At 46.2% G+C, this 16,732-nt stretch overlaps 1 protein-coding gene across 1 annotated transcript in view; it reads right to left on the bottom strand.

The window, feature by feature from the left end:
* Positions 1–16,732, bottom strand: part of RTN1 (reticulon 1) — a 121,562-nt gene that overhangs the window by 52,689 nt on the left and 52,141 nt on the right. The window contains exon 2 of the mRNA XM_051621912.1: positions 274–1,011. Coding sequence (XP_051477872.1) covers positions 274–1,011 — 738 coding nt within the window. The remainder of the gene's footprint in view (positions 1–273; positions 1,012–16,732) is intronic.

Raw genomic sequence — 16,732 nt, 5'->3', positions numbered from 1 at the left:
CCTGCCTTCCCCTCTTTTCATATGGAAGGGGTAGCCTGTCCTGAGCAGCATGTTAGTGAGAGGCAGCACAGTTCACATCCCACTTTGGTTTGGCAATGCAAAGTGGTGCTCAAGCAGAGCAGAAACACCTCCAGCCATGGAGACCTGTTAATGTTTGCTCACACCCCCTCAGACTCACCCCACAAACCCACAGTAATTCTCCAACGTGTAGGGCTACAATTGCAACCACTCTGTGAATACCAAAAAAACACCAGTGCCATGCACCAGCATTACCTGTGCCAGAGGATGGTGGTGTGACAGACCCTGGGCTGTCATCTTCTGGCTCTGACACTGTCACTGTTGGTACCACCTCATGGTTTGGCTTCAGGCCGGTCTCCTGCTGAGTCGGGCTCGATTCTTTGCTGGCAGCTTCCCTGGCACTTTCTATCTCAGTGAGGGTGATCTGGACAGGGGCTGTGACCACAGAAGCACTGTGCTGATCTCCAGACCTTGCATCTTGAAGTGGGTCTTGCTCTTTGACTGCCTTCGTGCTCTCCAAAGCCGTCCTCTGGGGTTCAGCAGCGTGGCTGGATCTGGTGGATATTCCCTGGTACTTATCAAAAAGGCCTGGGCTCTCATCTTCTGAGTCAGGGTCCTGTTTTTCTTGGTATTTCATTTCTTCTGATCTACTTATGTCCATGTATTTATAAGATTCTACTTTCATGGGATCTGCTAAGGTTTTATCAACTTCAGTAGACTCTGCAGGAGTCATCTCTATTCCTGAATCTGAGCTAAACAAGCCACGGGACTCAAACCCAGTCACATCTTGAACAGGATGCCCCAGCGTGTTAAACCCCTCCGTGCTGCCCGAGCAGGGAACAGAGCTGTTCTCCTGCTGGTAAATGCCCGTGAAATAGGTGGAGTCCCGTGGGGTGGTGTAGTGGACATCCGAAATCAGAGAGGTGTAGAAGGAGCTGTCACCCCCATTGGCAGTGGAGCCATAGTCAAAGAGGCGTGATGAGGCTGTGACACCTAAAGGAAAGACACAAAAACAATACACAGTGAAGAGACAAGCACCTGCATGCATCCCTCTTCCTGCAAAGCCATACTCACTCCCTGCTGATTTTAGGTTTGGTTTGTGCACCAGGCTTGGTTTTCTTTGCAAGCTCTTTGGGACTGTCCCTTACTATACCTTTGGGCAACACAGTGGAACATCTGCTGGATGAGGCTTCCAGCCGCTCTAGTATCTTAAAATAACGATCCCGATAGCTGCTAAGAGCTCCTGGACAATGTTTGCCCAGCCTGTGCATAAATAGGCAATGATGGCAATCCCACAACCTCCCTCACAACCTCAAGGGCTCACCATCCAATATCCTTTAAAAAAAAATATAAAAAAATCTAATGTCTAATACAAAAACAATCCTGAGCAAAAACATATTTTTGTTTTTATTTTTAAATACAGAGAAATGAAAGAGTTCCATTAAAAGAAACTTTTCATTAAGAAAAAAATTCTTCTGGGCAGAAATTGAGGAGGAAAGCCAGTAGGCAGCTTGAGATGTAATCTTCTCTTTTATGAGTAGCCACCCTAAATTTGTGAAACTCCAAGGCAGAGACTAAAACTCTTCATGTAGTGATTTCCACGTGCCCAGAAAGCCACGTCCTGTGTGCATCATCTACAGAGCACACCAGCATCGAAGTGGTTAAACCTCTACCCACAGCCACACAACACTGTCATACATGCCTCCAACTCCCACTGTCATTCTTTCAGTTCCTGGGGATGATGCTAATTAAATTACAATCTCTTACAGCATTAATACAAAGCACAGCTCAAGACAGGGAACAGTGAGATCCCCCACAAGGGAGGTGGGGAGACAAATGTTTATAGGGGCTGAGGGAACTGGGATGTAGAGGAACAAAGGTACTGTCTTAGAAGCTGGTGCCTACAGGAGGGCAGAGCATGTTAACTGCTTGTGTGCTGGTGCATGCTGCAAGGCAGAGGCTGCCCAGCTTTCTCCAACCTCTGCTCATCCCCCTGCAAAGGATGTGGAGCTCCTGACCTGCTCCACATATGCCATTGTCCTGGGCTACCAAGCACAATGTAAACTTAACAGGAATGTTAAAGGGATGTTGCTGCAGCTGCAAATCTAGAAGCTGGGAAATCTCAGCATGGAAACTCCTGAGCTACTTGCACTTGGTCAATTTCTCTCTCCTTGCACATACATAATGATACCATCTCTGAATATTACCTCAACTATTTTTTCCCCACAGCCCTCTCTATGCATGAGGCACAAGCATCTCATTTAGTGAGCCCTCAAGCAATATTTTTCCCCTTAACACCATTCACCACGTAGCTGCAGGCTTTATTTTACTGCACAACCTTGCTGGATCTGATGTGCACAACCCAAGCCCTGCACGAAGGCAGAATGACCATTTCCCTCACCCGTATCATTGCCTCACTCAGTGCTATGATGGCTTGCAAGCAGCTTCTCTGCCCTGGGCCACCTTTGGGGTGGGAATAGCATGCTCCTCCTTTTACACGGGAAAACCTGGTGGCATTGGGAAAAAGCAACCCAGAAGTGCCACACTTTGCTTTTCAGCCCACTTAGGCTCCCACCTCCTCCTCTGTGTCCATCCTCACCGACTTTGGATGCTGCTGGTTCCCCAGCAGCCCTCACCACAGATCTGCTACTGCACACACTGTGCTGACAGCAGCTCCAACCCCAGGGCCCCCAGAGCCCATGGCCAGGGATCTGTGGCAGTTGCCTTTGCCACAGGAGAGCTCAGAGCAAGGGGTGGTGTCGCTAGCAGGTGAAAAATTTTCATCGTCACCATTCCCAGTAATTTTCAGCCTTCAGTTTGCTCTTCTCACTGGTACAGAGAACTGCAGAGAACACTTCATAGAAATACTTATGATCAAGGCAAGATCTTGTTTCAGAGTGGTGAGGGTCACTGTGGGGATTTTTCCTACGCGTGTGAATTTGGGACTTTTTTCCCCTCTCTCTCAATGTAACTTTATATTCATCTACTCCAAGTTTCACCTTCTGTTTTTCTGCCAGCTCACTCAGGGCTGCAAGACCCTTTTGTCTTGCAGGCAGCTCACTGCAGGCAGCTCTCATCCTCACTGCTCCAAACGACTGTGTTTGACCAGCAAAGGTATGTGAGAACGGAGCCTAAGGGGAAAACCACAGTGAAACCAAAGCAGAATAAGGCCTAAGCTGGGCTGCCCAGCACCCACACCAGGTCCTACCTGAGGTCATCCAGTGCCTCACAAGGACAGCTCATACCCACAAAATATTCCTGAATTATCAGTAAGCAAAAAGTGTTCTTCTTCTTGCAAACAGTTTTCTCGCTGAACTTGCCTTTTTGAAAATTATCCATAAACAGGCTTGGATTTTCTCAAATGTGTTGGTTAGCTGGAATTATCTGTTTATGCCAACATATTTCAGGCTGTGAATTGCTGACTACAGACTTTTCATGCCTGTTGCTGCCAGTATCTGCTGTTTGTAATTTACTGTTTGTGCTGTGTGACTGGCTGTCTAAATCATGGGGTTTCAGGGCTGCCCCTTCATAAGATGATTCCTCGGTGCCTGCTGGACCCCATCCAAAGCCCAGGGAACTCACTAGAAAAAACATTGATTCTGAGTGGTTTGGACCAGCCCAAGATGGCTGTGAAATACTTTCTGCTCTGAGGGCTCATGAAACATACACCACCACAACACCATCAGTGAGCAAAAATCCATTTCTACAAAGATCCCACTATTGCTGGTAAAGAGGGAGCACAAACACAGTCAAAGGAGATGGAAGTCTCAGTCAAACCCATATTCACGGATGCTGTTTGCAGCTTTCATTTCTGCTTTGTCCACAGTACATGTGAGCCAGATGCATATGCATTTGCAGCACTTAGTAATGCTGATCAATAGGGCAGTGAAAGCTTTTCTAATGCATTTGTGTCAGGTGCCTCCTAACAGGAGTTATAGCAAGCCAGGAGGACTCACAGAAGAGCCACCATGATAAAGAGAGCCTGGGTAAACACCATTCTATTCTTCATGTTATTCATCAGCAGAAAGAAAAAAATAACCCTGAAATAGTCATCAACAGAAGCATCACATTTTCAAATAGTACAAAATCAGTGCTGTAGCAGATTTTCACACAAGAGCTGATTTAAAATGGACTCAATGAAGATCATAAACCTTTTTTTGTTTTTCTTCCTGCAGTGGTTTTGCAAATAGCAACACAACCAGAAAATGTGTCTCTCACTGGGGATCAGGAGGAAGACAAAGAGTTACAAGGTGTGTGAGGACATCCATGTGCATGTGCAAGCAGAGAGAGGGTTCCCATTAACAGGACAGGGAAGGATCCCAAGTCTCAAGGCAACTGCAGAGTCAAAAACACTGAAGACAGCTGAAATTGCCTCATTACCAGGATTTACTGCAACTCGCTGTTTCCACAGGGAATGATTTAAAGCCATTGGTAAAACTGCCTCTTATTTAGGAAGCGTGAATCTATCAGCTATTAGGCAGGCTATTAAGGACATGGAAACCTATAATAGCTGAGCAGATTTTTGCTGAAGAATGGTGTATTCAGAGCCTAGTGATTAAGCAGTGCCCTCTCTGACTTGAAGTTTATTTAGTTCAATATCCGTGGGAAGGAGAAGCCTTGAATAGCACTGGAAACGGATGGCAGTATCAGGTCTGAATTTACCCTTGTTACAAAGGGATCATTTTTTTTCAGTCTGGATTTCCCTCAAATGTGCCCAAAAACTTGCCTGCCAATTCAGGTAAAGCAAAGCTATTCAGGGCCTGAGAGGAGCAGTCATGCTTTCTTGTATTGTAATACGAGCCCTCGGGGAAATAATTTTACTTCCTGAGACCAGCTAAAAAGTAATGGTTCTGATTCAATCATTTTGAGCACAGCTGAGAAGCTCAGCAAGTTACATGTGTTTTCATCAACTGTAAAGGAAGAAAAAAAATAAATTGAAAATTACTGTTTTGTTGCCTCAGAATAAGTAAGTGCATGCTCCAGAAATCCTCTCCTAGGGCACTTAGAGCTATTTAGCAATTGACACAGGAAATCATTTACAAATCATTGGTTCCACACAGAGTAACTCTTAATTTAAGAAAAGCAGCTGAAGCCCAAGTAGGATCAATGCAAGCTGAACTGCTGCAGCACACTGGAAGGGGAAATAAAAGTTAACTGCGGATAACAGAGAAGGAAAGGAGCTAATTTAAATAAAACTAATTTTTTTTTTTTTTTCCCCAACTAGAGTATGCTTAGTCTTCTTGAAGTTGACCCCTTCAGAATATCATGTTAAATTTTCAGTAACCTGTTTGCACCTTAACCTGCCTTTCTTTGGAGACGTGATGCTTAGGGACATGGTTTAGTGGTGGACTAGGCAATACTGGGTTAGCAGTTGGGCTTGATGATCATACCAATCTTTCCCAACTAAAAAGATTCTATGATTCTTAATCTTCACCTGCAACTCTGGTGACCTTCAATGGCAGATAGACTGACATAGAAGGACATGAAATTTCAGTTCTGCAGAACAGTTGTCAACCCCATAACACCAGGTTTGGTATTTATTGTGTGTCAGTGATTTAGTCAGGATTATTAATTTTTCAGAAGAGGAGAGGGGGGACTAACCTTTAATTAGATTATGCTATTTTTACAGCCTGGAGATACACTGAGAAGAAGACGGCTTTTTGGTTGCAACTGGAGGAATCAAGGTTTCAGTGACCTTTTCAGACAAAAGCAGCACAGTGTGAGCAAGCTGCTTCCAGCAAATTCCTGTAAGTCTTTTCAATAGTTGGCTCCGACTTTTGCTTTGGATACTGACCCTCAGGAGTCACTTCCAGCTACCCTAGTGCTTCAGGGCTGCTAGCTAGCTCCCGGGAGAAGGGTCTCCTCAGCTCTCCCCCTTGTCCATACAGATCACAGTCTCCTGGTGAAAAGGTCCACCTTGTCCTGTTTGGACAGTCCCTGACCTTCGGTAATTTATGGACTAGAGATAATAATGAGCAAAGTCCCATCAACAAGAGGAGTGCATTTGCTTGACTGGCCCCAAATGATCCTAGAGGGTCTCTCAGACTACATGTCTCTCCCAGGTCCCAGTACCACTTAGGTGTCACCCAGATATTTCAGACAACAAAGAGGTCAAGACTAAGGGGCAAGTATTTTCCAGCAGAGCAACTTTGCTCTGATCCAAGACCCTGGAGGCACCACAGAGCTCAGGGATATGCAGTGACTTACCTTCAGCATTCACTAAAGCCTGGCTCTTAAAAAGATACCCTATATTGTCTTAAAGGCTCAAGGAAGTGGCTGAGCACTTTGCCAAGCTTTTTATTTTATAATTACTCTCTCCCCTCCCCTAGAAAGGCTGACTGCATAGCAAGGCTGGCTGTCTAAAGCCCAGGAGCCATCATAGCCTCCCATCACACCTGATAGTGATGCAGGAGAGTTCCATTGCCCAGACCTTGTCACCACTTAAGTATCTATATCTGGAGATCAAGCCATAGCCTGAGACCTCTCTGATTGCCAGTACAGACCCTGTCTCCCAGCCACATATCAGCAGCTTACATTCCAGCCTCTCCTTTGTTCTTATCATTCATCCATGACCATCAGACAGATACATCTTCCTGCTTTCATCCAAATACACAATAAGGAGCTGTTAGACAGTCCTGCCTTCTCTGTGCCAAATGTACAATTTTGCCATCAGCCAGTAACAAGCCTGTGCTTGACCTTGGCTTCTTCTGATTCCTAAAATCCTCAAAAAAGGAAATACTTTTTTCCTATTATTTTGACCCTAATACATGATGTCTCAATGTTTCTTTTTAGTTTCCCAGCTCAGTTACCTTCCTTTTAAAAACTCATATTATATTGCCTTACTATGTTCTCATCTGTAGCCTTATGCAGCTTTACACAGATGTTCAGCATTTTGTCACTTTTCCACATCTCATCACAGTACCCACATGGACCTTCAGTCTCAAGTCTACCACCAAATTCAAAGCACACTCTGTCTTCTTAGATCCAGACCAAGCTATTTCTTCCTCTCTGCTCAATTTCAAGACCAACTCAAACCTCAGGAAAGCTCCACAGATTTCCAAACATCCTTTGCTGGCACCACTCCCAGCAGTGGCAAGGGCAGCTTGCATGAGGGACTGAGGCATCTCTCAGCCCCATGACAAACCACACAGTGCTCCAAAGTAGGCCACATATCTCCAGGGATATTTGAGTGTACCACTTGGGAGCCATGCTCTCAATTTTACAAGACCTTTCTCCATGAGCTGGATAACCCAAGACACTTGAACATCTAGGCAAACCTCAAAAGGACTGAAGAGTGTCAAGTGGAACTTGAAACCTAAACTTCTGAGACCTCTCATGCCAAGAGAGACCTAGACAGGCTGGAGACTTGGGCGGGGAAAACCCTGATGAAGTTCAACAAGGGCAAGTGTAGAGTTTTGCATTTGGGGAAGAGAAAATGTCATGCACCAGTACAGGTTGGGGGCTGACCTGCTGGAGAGCAGTGTAGGTGAAAGGGATCTGGGGGTCATGGTAGACAGGAGGATGACCATGAGCCAGCAATGTGCCCTTGTGGATAAGAAGGCCAATGGCATCCTGGGGTGTATTAGAAAGGGTGTGGTTAGTAGGTCAAGAGAGGTTCTCCTCCCCCTCTATTCTGCCTTGGTGAGGCCACATCTGGAATATTGTGTCCAGTTCTGGGCCCCTCAGTTCAAGAAGGACAGGGAACTGCTGGAAAGAGTCCAGTGCAGAGCCACAAAGATGATTAAGGGAGTGGAACATCTCCCTGATGAGGAAAGGCTGAGGGAGCTGGGTCTCTTTAGTTTGGAGAAAAGGAGACTGAGGGGTGACCTCATCAATGTTTACAAATACGTAAAGGGTGAGTGTCAAGAAGATGGAGTTAAGCTTTTTTCAGTGATGACCAGTGATAGGACAAGGAGTAATGGATACAAATTGGAGCATAGGAGGTTTAAGGTGAATATCAGAAAAATTTTTTTTACTGTGAGAGTGACAGAGCCCTGGAACAGGCTGCCCAGAGAGGTTGTGGAGTCTCCTTCACTGGAGACATTCAAAACCCGCCTGGACGCCTTCCTGTGTGATGTGCTCTGGGTGACCCTGCTCTGCGGGGGGGTTGGACTAGATGATCTTTCGAGGTCCCTTCCAACCCCTAAGATTCTATGATTCTAGGTGCAGGCATCAGCGTGCTGTGGATAACATCACTAAATCAGCTCCATCTCCCCTGGATTAGCCTTTCTCAATAGCCAGAGCCAGCTGGCAGCCCCGAGCTGTCCCACCTCCAGGTGCCACAGGTCAGAGGCAGAGAGCAGCGAGCTGCCTGCAGGAGCCCTGCCAGCAGTGCCCGCTCCTCCCAGCTGCCAGGAGATGGAGCTCTGCGTTTTAGCTCAGGATTTTCAAACCCCTTTTACAAGCGGGCAGCTTCTTTTCCACCAGAACTCTCCCGACCCAAACTGCGGGAAAGATACAACTCTGCAAGTCACCCCATTCGCTGACATGGATGCCCACCCTCCCAAGGTCACTGTGGGATTCATTTGCACAATAGATACTATAAGAAAACTGGATGAACCAGAAGGATACACGCTCCTTTTCTAATATTGATTCCTCCTGGTTCTCTGCGTGGGTCCTGGAAGTGTTGGGGAAACTGAGAGCAGCAAGAAGGCTGCTCCCTGCTGCCTCCGAGCAGCTGGCAGCTCTGCGCCCTGGCTCCTGGGGACAGGAGTGAGTCAGTGCATCAGCTGGGAGAGTTATTCATCCTCCCCCTTGAGATCCCGCAGCAGCCAGAGGATAAAGCTGCCAGGCAGAGGCAGGTGCTGTCCCCTGCACAGGTGGGAGGGGGAAAAGACAGGGTGGAAAAAATAGGCTTAATTCACTTGACACTCTGGTTACTCCACTGACTTAATTGGAGTGACTTCCGATTCCTCCTGCCTCAGATAGAGAGCAAGTCCTAATGAATTAATGATATGCTTTGATGCATGTAAACCCCCTCCTCCAGTTCAATTTGCAGAAGATACAGGTTCCTACAGCCTCCAGCCCCAGCACTTCAGCTATCCAGTGCAGGCAGACATTGCAGCTTCCAGCTCCAGGGCTCCCCCATTTCAGCCCTCCACGTGCTAAATATATGTGGGGGTGGGGGTCAGCTGGGATCCCAGCACCCAGAAAACCTTGGCTGCTGGGGAGGAGCATCCTTTCACACTCATCACCTCCTATTAAGCACAGACTGGAGGGGGGTACAAATTGTTCTCAGGATCCAACCCCTGGAGGCCCTAACACTTCTGGGAGCTTCAGGCTGGGGACTGCCTAGTTGAGACACTCCACCCAGCAGCTGGTGTCAGGTCACCATCATGTTACACCCAAGTGTGATTCTTCTATATGGCCTCCCAAGATCCTGCCTGGGGCTTTCTTCTGTTGCCCCAGCCAACTTCTGGTTTCTTCCAGAAACTGAGCAGGCACAGATCAAGCCCTGGTTCAGCTGCCATCTGTGGGAAAGGGATGTGTAGGAAACACTGATGAGCTTTTGATAAGATTAAGACAGATCCACTGGGGAATGCAGGATGCCATCCTGGCAGGCTATTAACAGCATAATTTTTTTTGTCACAGACTCTGCACCACAGCAGTTCAGGTCTCCCTGCCAGCACCCCTCCAAAAAGATACCAAGGTCCACCTTTTTTCTGCTGGTGAATAGACACTGTGGGTGTCATGGTGCACACCATACCAAACCAAGTCAAAGAGAGAAGTGGAGCTTGGTTTGGTGATGCTGAATATCCTCACTTCCCATGGACATCCACTGAGCTCATGGCATCTGACAGGGAATGCTCAGCAGGTCCCCCAAAACCAACCAGCTGGTGTGCAGAGTGAACCCATAGGAAATGATTCAGCAGTTCCCACCCCCACATGCCCTCCAGGCTTTTCTGCTTCAATAAATGGTCTCAAGAGAGCTCCAATTTGACCTGGCAGTAAAACCCAAGTATAACGTCCATGACAGCCCTCCTCAGTACTCTAGAGAGCATAAAAATCAGGAACACTGAAAAAAGAGCTTGTAGAGGAGTCAAAAAATGTTTTAAAACGTACATAAACTTGCAAATGCTCCTGCTAGAAGTACAGGTGCAGCAGAAGCTCCTCATTTCCAGAAAGGGATAAAACTATCATTTATAAGTTTTAAGAAAAAGCTGATTCAGGAAAAAAAGCAGGTTTTCCCCTCCTGCCACAGGAGTAAGATGACTGGTTGTTAAGGTTCAGCAACACTAAGATACTGCCTAAAATGCTATCAAATGCACTTTGCTAAGGATAATTAAGAGAATTATGAGAATAATTCATTATTCTTTCACTCTAATCACCTTTCCCCCAGAATGATCAAACTCTACCACCTCACAACAGAAGTACTCCAGGCACTAAGTGAATTAGCACCTAAATCATGCTTTTCAAATGACTTGAAATGAGACCCAACTCCCTTTAGAGCACTAGACATCAAAGTATCTCACAAAATCTGTATGTGTTTGGCTAAGTCTTATTTGTCATTAGGTTCTAAAATGCCTAAATTCTATTGCAAACGTGGTGTAGGAACTTCAACTGTTTTTACCCCCAGACTGCTACAAAGCAGTCAGTCACTCTCCAAACTCAGACCAGGTTGTCTTTCAATACCCCCTGCATAAACATCCTCCTTCCCCTCCCAGCCTCCATTCCAGGGCTCTGCCACTGGCAGCTCCTGCACATCCAGCCCCACCTTTTCTGAGTCCCAGTTACTTATCAATTCAGCTATGCACAATTACTGTAAGACAGTCCACAGCCACATGGCTGCAGTTTCAAACTCAACCTGGAAAAAGAGAGAAATGCCAGTGCCAGTTGCTTTTGCTGCTGTGATAAACCCAGGACAGAAATCATTGCCCTACAGCTTTAGGCTCTTCCACATCCAGGGAGAGAAGGCTTAGCACCAGGGAGATAAAAGCCAGCACTGGAGAAGGGTTTCTCCTGAAAGACACATTTGGAGAGACTGCTGAGTTTTTCTCTATGCCACACATACCTGACCAGCACCTCTCATGGAAACACAGCTATGAAAAAAGTCAGAAAAAAAAAAATAAAAATAAAATTTGTCTTGCACTTGGGCTTGACTTCCCCTCCTCCAAGGTCAAAGCTACCTCAGTACCATGAATCTTCCAGGGAGACAGAGCAACAATTGCAATAAGTTCAGCTGAAATCACTGAGGGCTCTTGAGAGGAAAATTAATTTTATGACAATGCCTAATACCTACAGTGATGTGTCAGGCACAGCAATTCAGGGAGAAAACCAACTGTCAGGCACTGAGGGCTGGGGTAAATCAGGAGTGACTTCACCAAAGGCACTAGAGTTACACCTGCATAAAACTGTCAGTGGGGAAGGAAGTGCAAGGCCCTGGGAGCCAATAAATAGAGTCTGAAGACAAGACATTACCAGCCACAAATCAGGATCAGATCTAGTGCCCAATAGACAGCAGGAAAATCTAGGTCAAAGAGGACACAGCAGTGTGAGGCTGATGCAGCAGAGACAGAGCTCAAAAATCACCATCTAACTCTCTTTTCACCCAAGGTTTTCCCATGGCAGCAAGACCTGCTCCAGGAAGACCAGAGGACCAGTGTGTGCTGGCTCCAAATAACCACTTTTGTCTGCAGTAATAGAAACATTAGGAGAAAAGAACCTGGTTAGCACCAAGCAGGACCCAGAAGATGTAACATCAAGGAGGAGTCAGGAAATACGAGCAGCATCAGAAAAAATACTTTTTAAAAAGCAAAACCCAGAGGTTCTGCTGAGGGAGGTGAGGCAGCAGTCTCTGATCCAAGCACTAATGTGGTTTACTTGCATGTTATGTGATTTCCCTCTATTTCTAGAAGGGGGGACACCAAGGGTGCATCTGAAAGCCAATCAAAGTTTTCAAAAGTGTATTAAAAGTTAAACCATTAGAAGTAGTGCAGAATGTGGGGCAGAGCCACTGCAGTCATAAATCAGCATCAACCTGCAGGCTCCAGCTTCTGCTGAAGGAGGATGGGGCCATATGTGCTATAACTAATGCTATAAATGCCCTTGTCTTCAAGGTCTCTCCTTTATTTACCTGCCACTATGTCTCTTTGCCTGTGAAAGATGAGTTCATTCCAAGCAGAGACAGGAAAACCCTTCCCAGACATCTCACTTCCCTGAAGGATGTTTTTAGAGACTTATTCCATCCTTCACTCTAGTGAAGAACTGATACAACTCCAAAGCCCTCCATCTCCTGACTGTGAATACGTGACACCAAAAATATACACAAAACTGGTAGAGCAGCCAGCAAGGCTGAAGTCTGTACTTTGAGCAGAGGCATAATTAAGTTTTCAAGGAACACAAGTTAGTTGGACATTCTCCCTCCCTGCAAGCCCAGGAGAAGGTCCTGCTATGTCCTTACTCAGCAGCTCTCCATCTACTTTCATTTGCAAAGCCTGAAGGCTTGCAAGGGTGATGTGAGACCTCTGTGGTGAGCAGGGGCCTGGTCAACAGGCTGACTTGTCTTTGGGCATCTTTCACAGACACCTTGGATTTCACCCACAAGCTCCTCACTCCTGGAGATAACCCACAGGCTGGGAGTACAGAAGCAGCTCCTCTTCCTTCTCTACATTTCTCCTCACCCTTTCTTCTCACTGTGCAGGCAGCCCCACAAGGAAACCTGGGACATGGGTATCTTTGGCTCTGGCCCTCTTCTGTCCTCCTGCAGCCAGGAGGGTAAGGATGGGGCCAACTGCTTTGCTCTAGGGCAGGCAGCTGCCAATCACCATTTTTCTGGAACAGCAGAGGAAAGCCAAGGCCAAGTCATGCCTCTGCCTTTTGCAAGGGAACCCAGCTCCCTGCAGCCAGAGTTGGTGGCTAAATCACAGTTTTCTGCAGCTTCAGTGACAGCAGAGGCTGCACTAGAGAAAGCTTTTGAGGTGGTGGCAGAGTAACCTTGATTCAAACCAACCATTTGCTGGAATCACTGGGTGTTATTAAAGCAGGAAGGGGGCAGCAGCCTGACAGCAGTGCCAGGACCAACCTCTCTGACGGGCACTTCTCTCTGCACTCAGCCTCACAGCCTGATGTGTGGCTTCACAAGTGAAAATCTGAGGATGATTACCCAGATCAGGATGCCTCATGCAGCTTTCCCAGGGTCTCTACCACACAGGAAGGGTCAGCTGTGGAAGCTGTGGAATGTGGAAGCTGCAGTGAAAGGCAGGAGTGGAGAGCTCTCCTCCTGCTCTCCTCCTCTGCCTGACCTCCCTCCCACCCATGTGCCGATGGTGCTGCTGAAGCAGTTCCTGGGCAGCAGTTGTTGCACACCACTGCTTCACCCACACCTGCTGGAAGATTTCTATTAAAAGCTGCAATGAAAACTTAGCTTTTCAATCACAGGGAGGTCTCTTTTCCTCCAAAGGATATCCATTACCCCAGTGAAACATCCAAGACTCCAAACCTGAAAATCTCTGACTTTGATGCCATCTCGACCTTAGAAGAGGCAGAAAGCATTAAAATAGCCCTCTATGCAGCCCAGGGAAGTTTAGATCCTAAACTTCTGAAGGTTTTTAAGAGTAGTTACACAGGGAACTTTCAAATGCTACCAGGTGCTCCTGCTTGGGGAGACAGGATAAACACATGACCACTATAGCAGATCTCCTGCTTCAGGCTCTAGCATGAGCTACTTTTGGAAGACAGTCTGACAGACCTGACAGTCAGGTTTGCAGCTGTGATCATGAACAAGGACCTTTCCATCCCAGCAGATGCACCCAGCAGTCCTTCATCTGAAAAGAAAGCAACTTCAAGCCCTGGACAGGACATCTGCAGATATTCTTGATTCACCTACAAGCTTGTGCCAAAATTATAAACATGGCTAAAGAAAAAAAAAGCAAAAAACAAATAGGACAAGCAGTTTTTCCTGCTGTGTTTCCAAAGAGATGGAAGGGAACTTCCAGAATATTCCAGGGCAAGTGAAGCAGTGTGTCCTCTGGGAAAAGCCCATTTTGAGAGCATCCCACAGTGAATGAGCCAGAGGACATTTGTAAGAGCATAACTACTAGCTAAGACCAAGCATGTGCTAAAAAAAAAAATCTCATAGCCCTCTTGGCTATAAGCTTAGTGTTAGGAAGCAAAGGAAAAGCAGTAGAAAACTTCACTTTCTCTTGTGTTTTATGGCATTCAGTCCTCTCTGGTAATCAACTTATATGTACAGGAAATCAATCAAATGGACAAAGTGATAACATGGGAATTAAGACACCAGGATGTCCTGGAGCAAGCTCTTCACAAGCAGTATCAGATACTGGCTAATCATACATTGCATTAAAAACCTCAACCAGGGTAGTGTAAATTCATCAGCAGCTGACACTGCCCAGGGATGTAGCATTTTTCCCTTGGGCAGAAGCCCACAGTACAAGTGTGAATGAGCATGACCCAGACAGGACATGAAAGGAGACAAGAGGCCTGTGAACAGACAGCAAAAGAAACAAGACCTCATGGACTAACCCTGCAATGTGAAACAAAGAAGGTCCCATACAAGGATGGGCAGGGCAGGGAGAAGAGACTCCCACTATTTATCTGTAGCTTGTCCCCTGGTACAAATTCTTGTATTTCATTTTCTTCATTTAGGAAAAGCCTGGAAAGCTGCAGAAAAGCTATTGCAGATGCTGGTGGCATAAGTACTGAAGAGCAGGACACCTGGGACCAGTCTGGAGGAAAGAATAACAGAGATAAATTTATATTGTACAGAAGGGGGAAGGGAGCGGGAGGGCAGGATCACAGTCTATAAATACTCTCAAGGTACCAGTAAAAGTGAAGGGAGGAAATTAGTCACAGTCTTAGAGGATGAGAGGAAAAAGAGCAATATCTTGAAGTTAAGACACAAAATTAGGCTATATGTCAAGGTATATTTCTTGATAGAAAAGGGTTGAGAAGTGGAGTAGTGAGCACAGGGTGTGCCCACATGCTGTCTTCTCATCACAGCACATTTGGATGGGCCTTAGCAGGGAATGAACTCCAGCTCTGCCCTGGGAGGGGCTTCCAGATATGTTTTATCTGACACCACTGTCAATAGCCAAGTTTTGCCTCTTGTATATTAGCACTTCAGATGAAATCTGGGCAAAGAAGAGACTCTTCAGTTTGGCAAGAGAAAACATCAAAGGGAAGCAACTCGGCTCGGAACTGAGCTGTAACAGATTTACAAAAAATGTTTAAGTGAAACACAAAAACAACAACAACAACAAAATCATTCTAGGTCAAATCAATTTAATTTGACCTGAAGCTAAATGTCAGATCTGGTTTACAGCAAACTGAAACACTGTGCATTCAGGTCCCTCCTGAAAGGGGGGGACTCTGCAGGGTGGCCTTCAGTTCCCCTGCCCCACTCCAGCTGAACCTAACAGGCTGCAGATCCCCTCAGACTCAGAGAAGCATCTTTCATCTTCTTCCCAAGTCAAAGCCCCTTCAGCATAGCACCCACACTGCCAAAGTTCACAGGCAGTCCTAGATCATGCTCAGACCCATCTTAACTCCCAGGGTTTTGGATTTAAGCCCATGAAAATTATTCACCACATCACATAGTTGCTATAGTAACATCCTATTGAGTATTATTAGAAATCAGTGTCCCAAAATCCCATGTATTGGAAGGAATTGTGCAGCGGGGGTAAGAGCCATCTTTGCCTGCATGGCTTTCCATTCCCCATAGCTCCCAAAACCAGGTGATGTGAGTGGTGGATTAATCATGTCCTATCTTTCCCCAGCACTATGGGCAGCACTGAGTTGCTGAGTGCTACAAGCAATGTGCACCCCACTTCCAACAGGTCCAGCTCGTTCAAAGCAGCTGCTGTTTAAAGCTGCTTCCCCACAGCAACTTGCTTACACGTTTTCCAGAAGAGAATGAACAAAATATGCTGTAACTTCAGTGCAGGCAATGAATATTTTTGTTAGCCCAAGCAAACAAGGAAAATCCAAGTCCTTTTCCCCTCCATTGATGACAAGAATTTTAGAGTATGGCTCTGCAGAGAACATTTCCCTTTTACTAAAAAGCACCATCAACATTTAATCCTGATGTTAAATTTTAGAACAGTGCACATTCCTTTGGAAACACGAAACTGCTGCCCAGGGAGGGTGTGGAGTCCCCTTCTCTGGAGACATTCAAAACCCACCTGGATGCCATCCTGAGTGATGTGCTCTAGGTAATCCTCCTTTAGTCCTTTGGACTAGATTATCTCTAAAGGTCCCTTCCAACCTTGACAATTGTGTGATTCTGTGAATTAAGCCAGTGCAGGGCTGAGGATGGACAGAGAGGACTGGACAGAGGAAGAATCAGGGCTTGCTCAAATACACAAGTCACTCCCTTCTTCCACCAAACTCCTCTTCCAGGAGGAAAACGGTATTTCAGCGATTAAATAAAACTAATTTATTAGGCTATGGCTTTCCACAAGAAAACAGTAATTTGAGGAATTTTAAAATAGCATTTGATGCCTTCTCATCCAGCTGCCACATGGCTCAGATGCTACATCTCTCACTGCCCGTGAGGCCAGCAGATGTCCACTTGAGCCATGGGGCTATAATACAAAAAAGGCTTCTGAGATCCACACAGCTTCCAGCCTAGTCTGAAACAGCTTAAAGACAATAGCCAGGGTTTTTCTCCCTGAAAAACTGGAAACAGGAGAAATGAGGGAAGTTGAAGATGGCAGACTGCAGGAAGAGTATTTCCAACAGGCTATTTATAGCCTTA

Source organism: Apus apus, chromosome 5, assembly GCF_020740795.1.
Source record: "Apus apus isolate bApuApu2 chromosome 5, bApuApu2.pri.cur, whole genome shotgun sequence".
Lineage (NCBI taxonomy): Eukaryota > Metazoa > Chordata > Aves > Apodiformes > Apodidae > Apus > Apus apus.
Note: the sequence above shows the minus strand (reverse complement) of the source record. Positions and strands in the feature narration are given on the sequence as shown.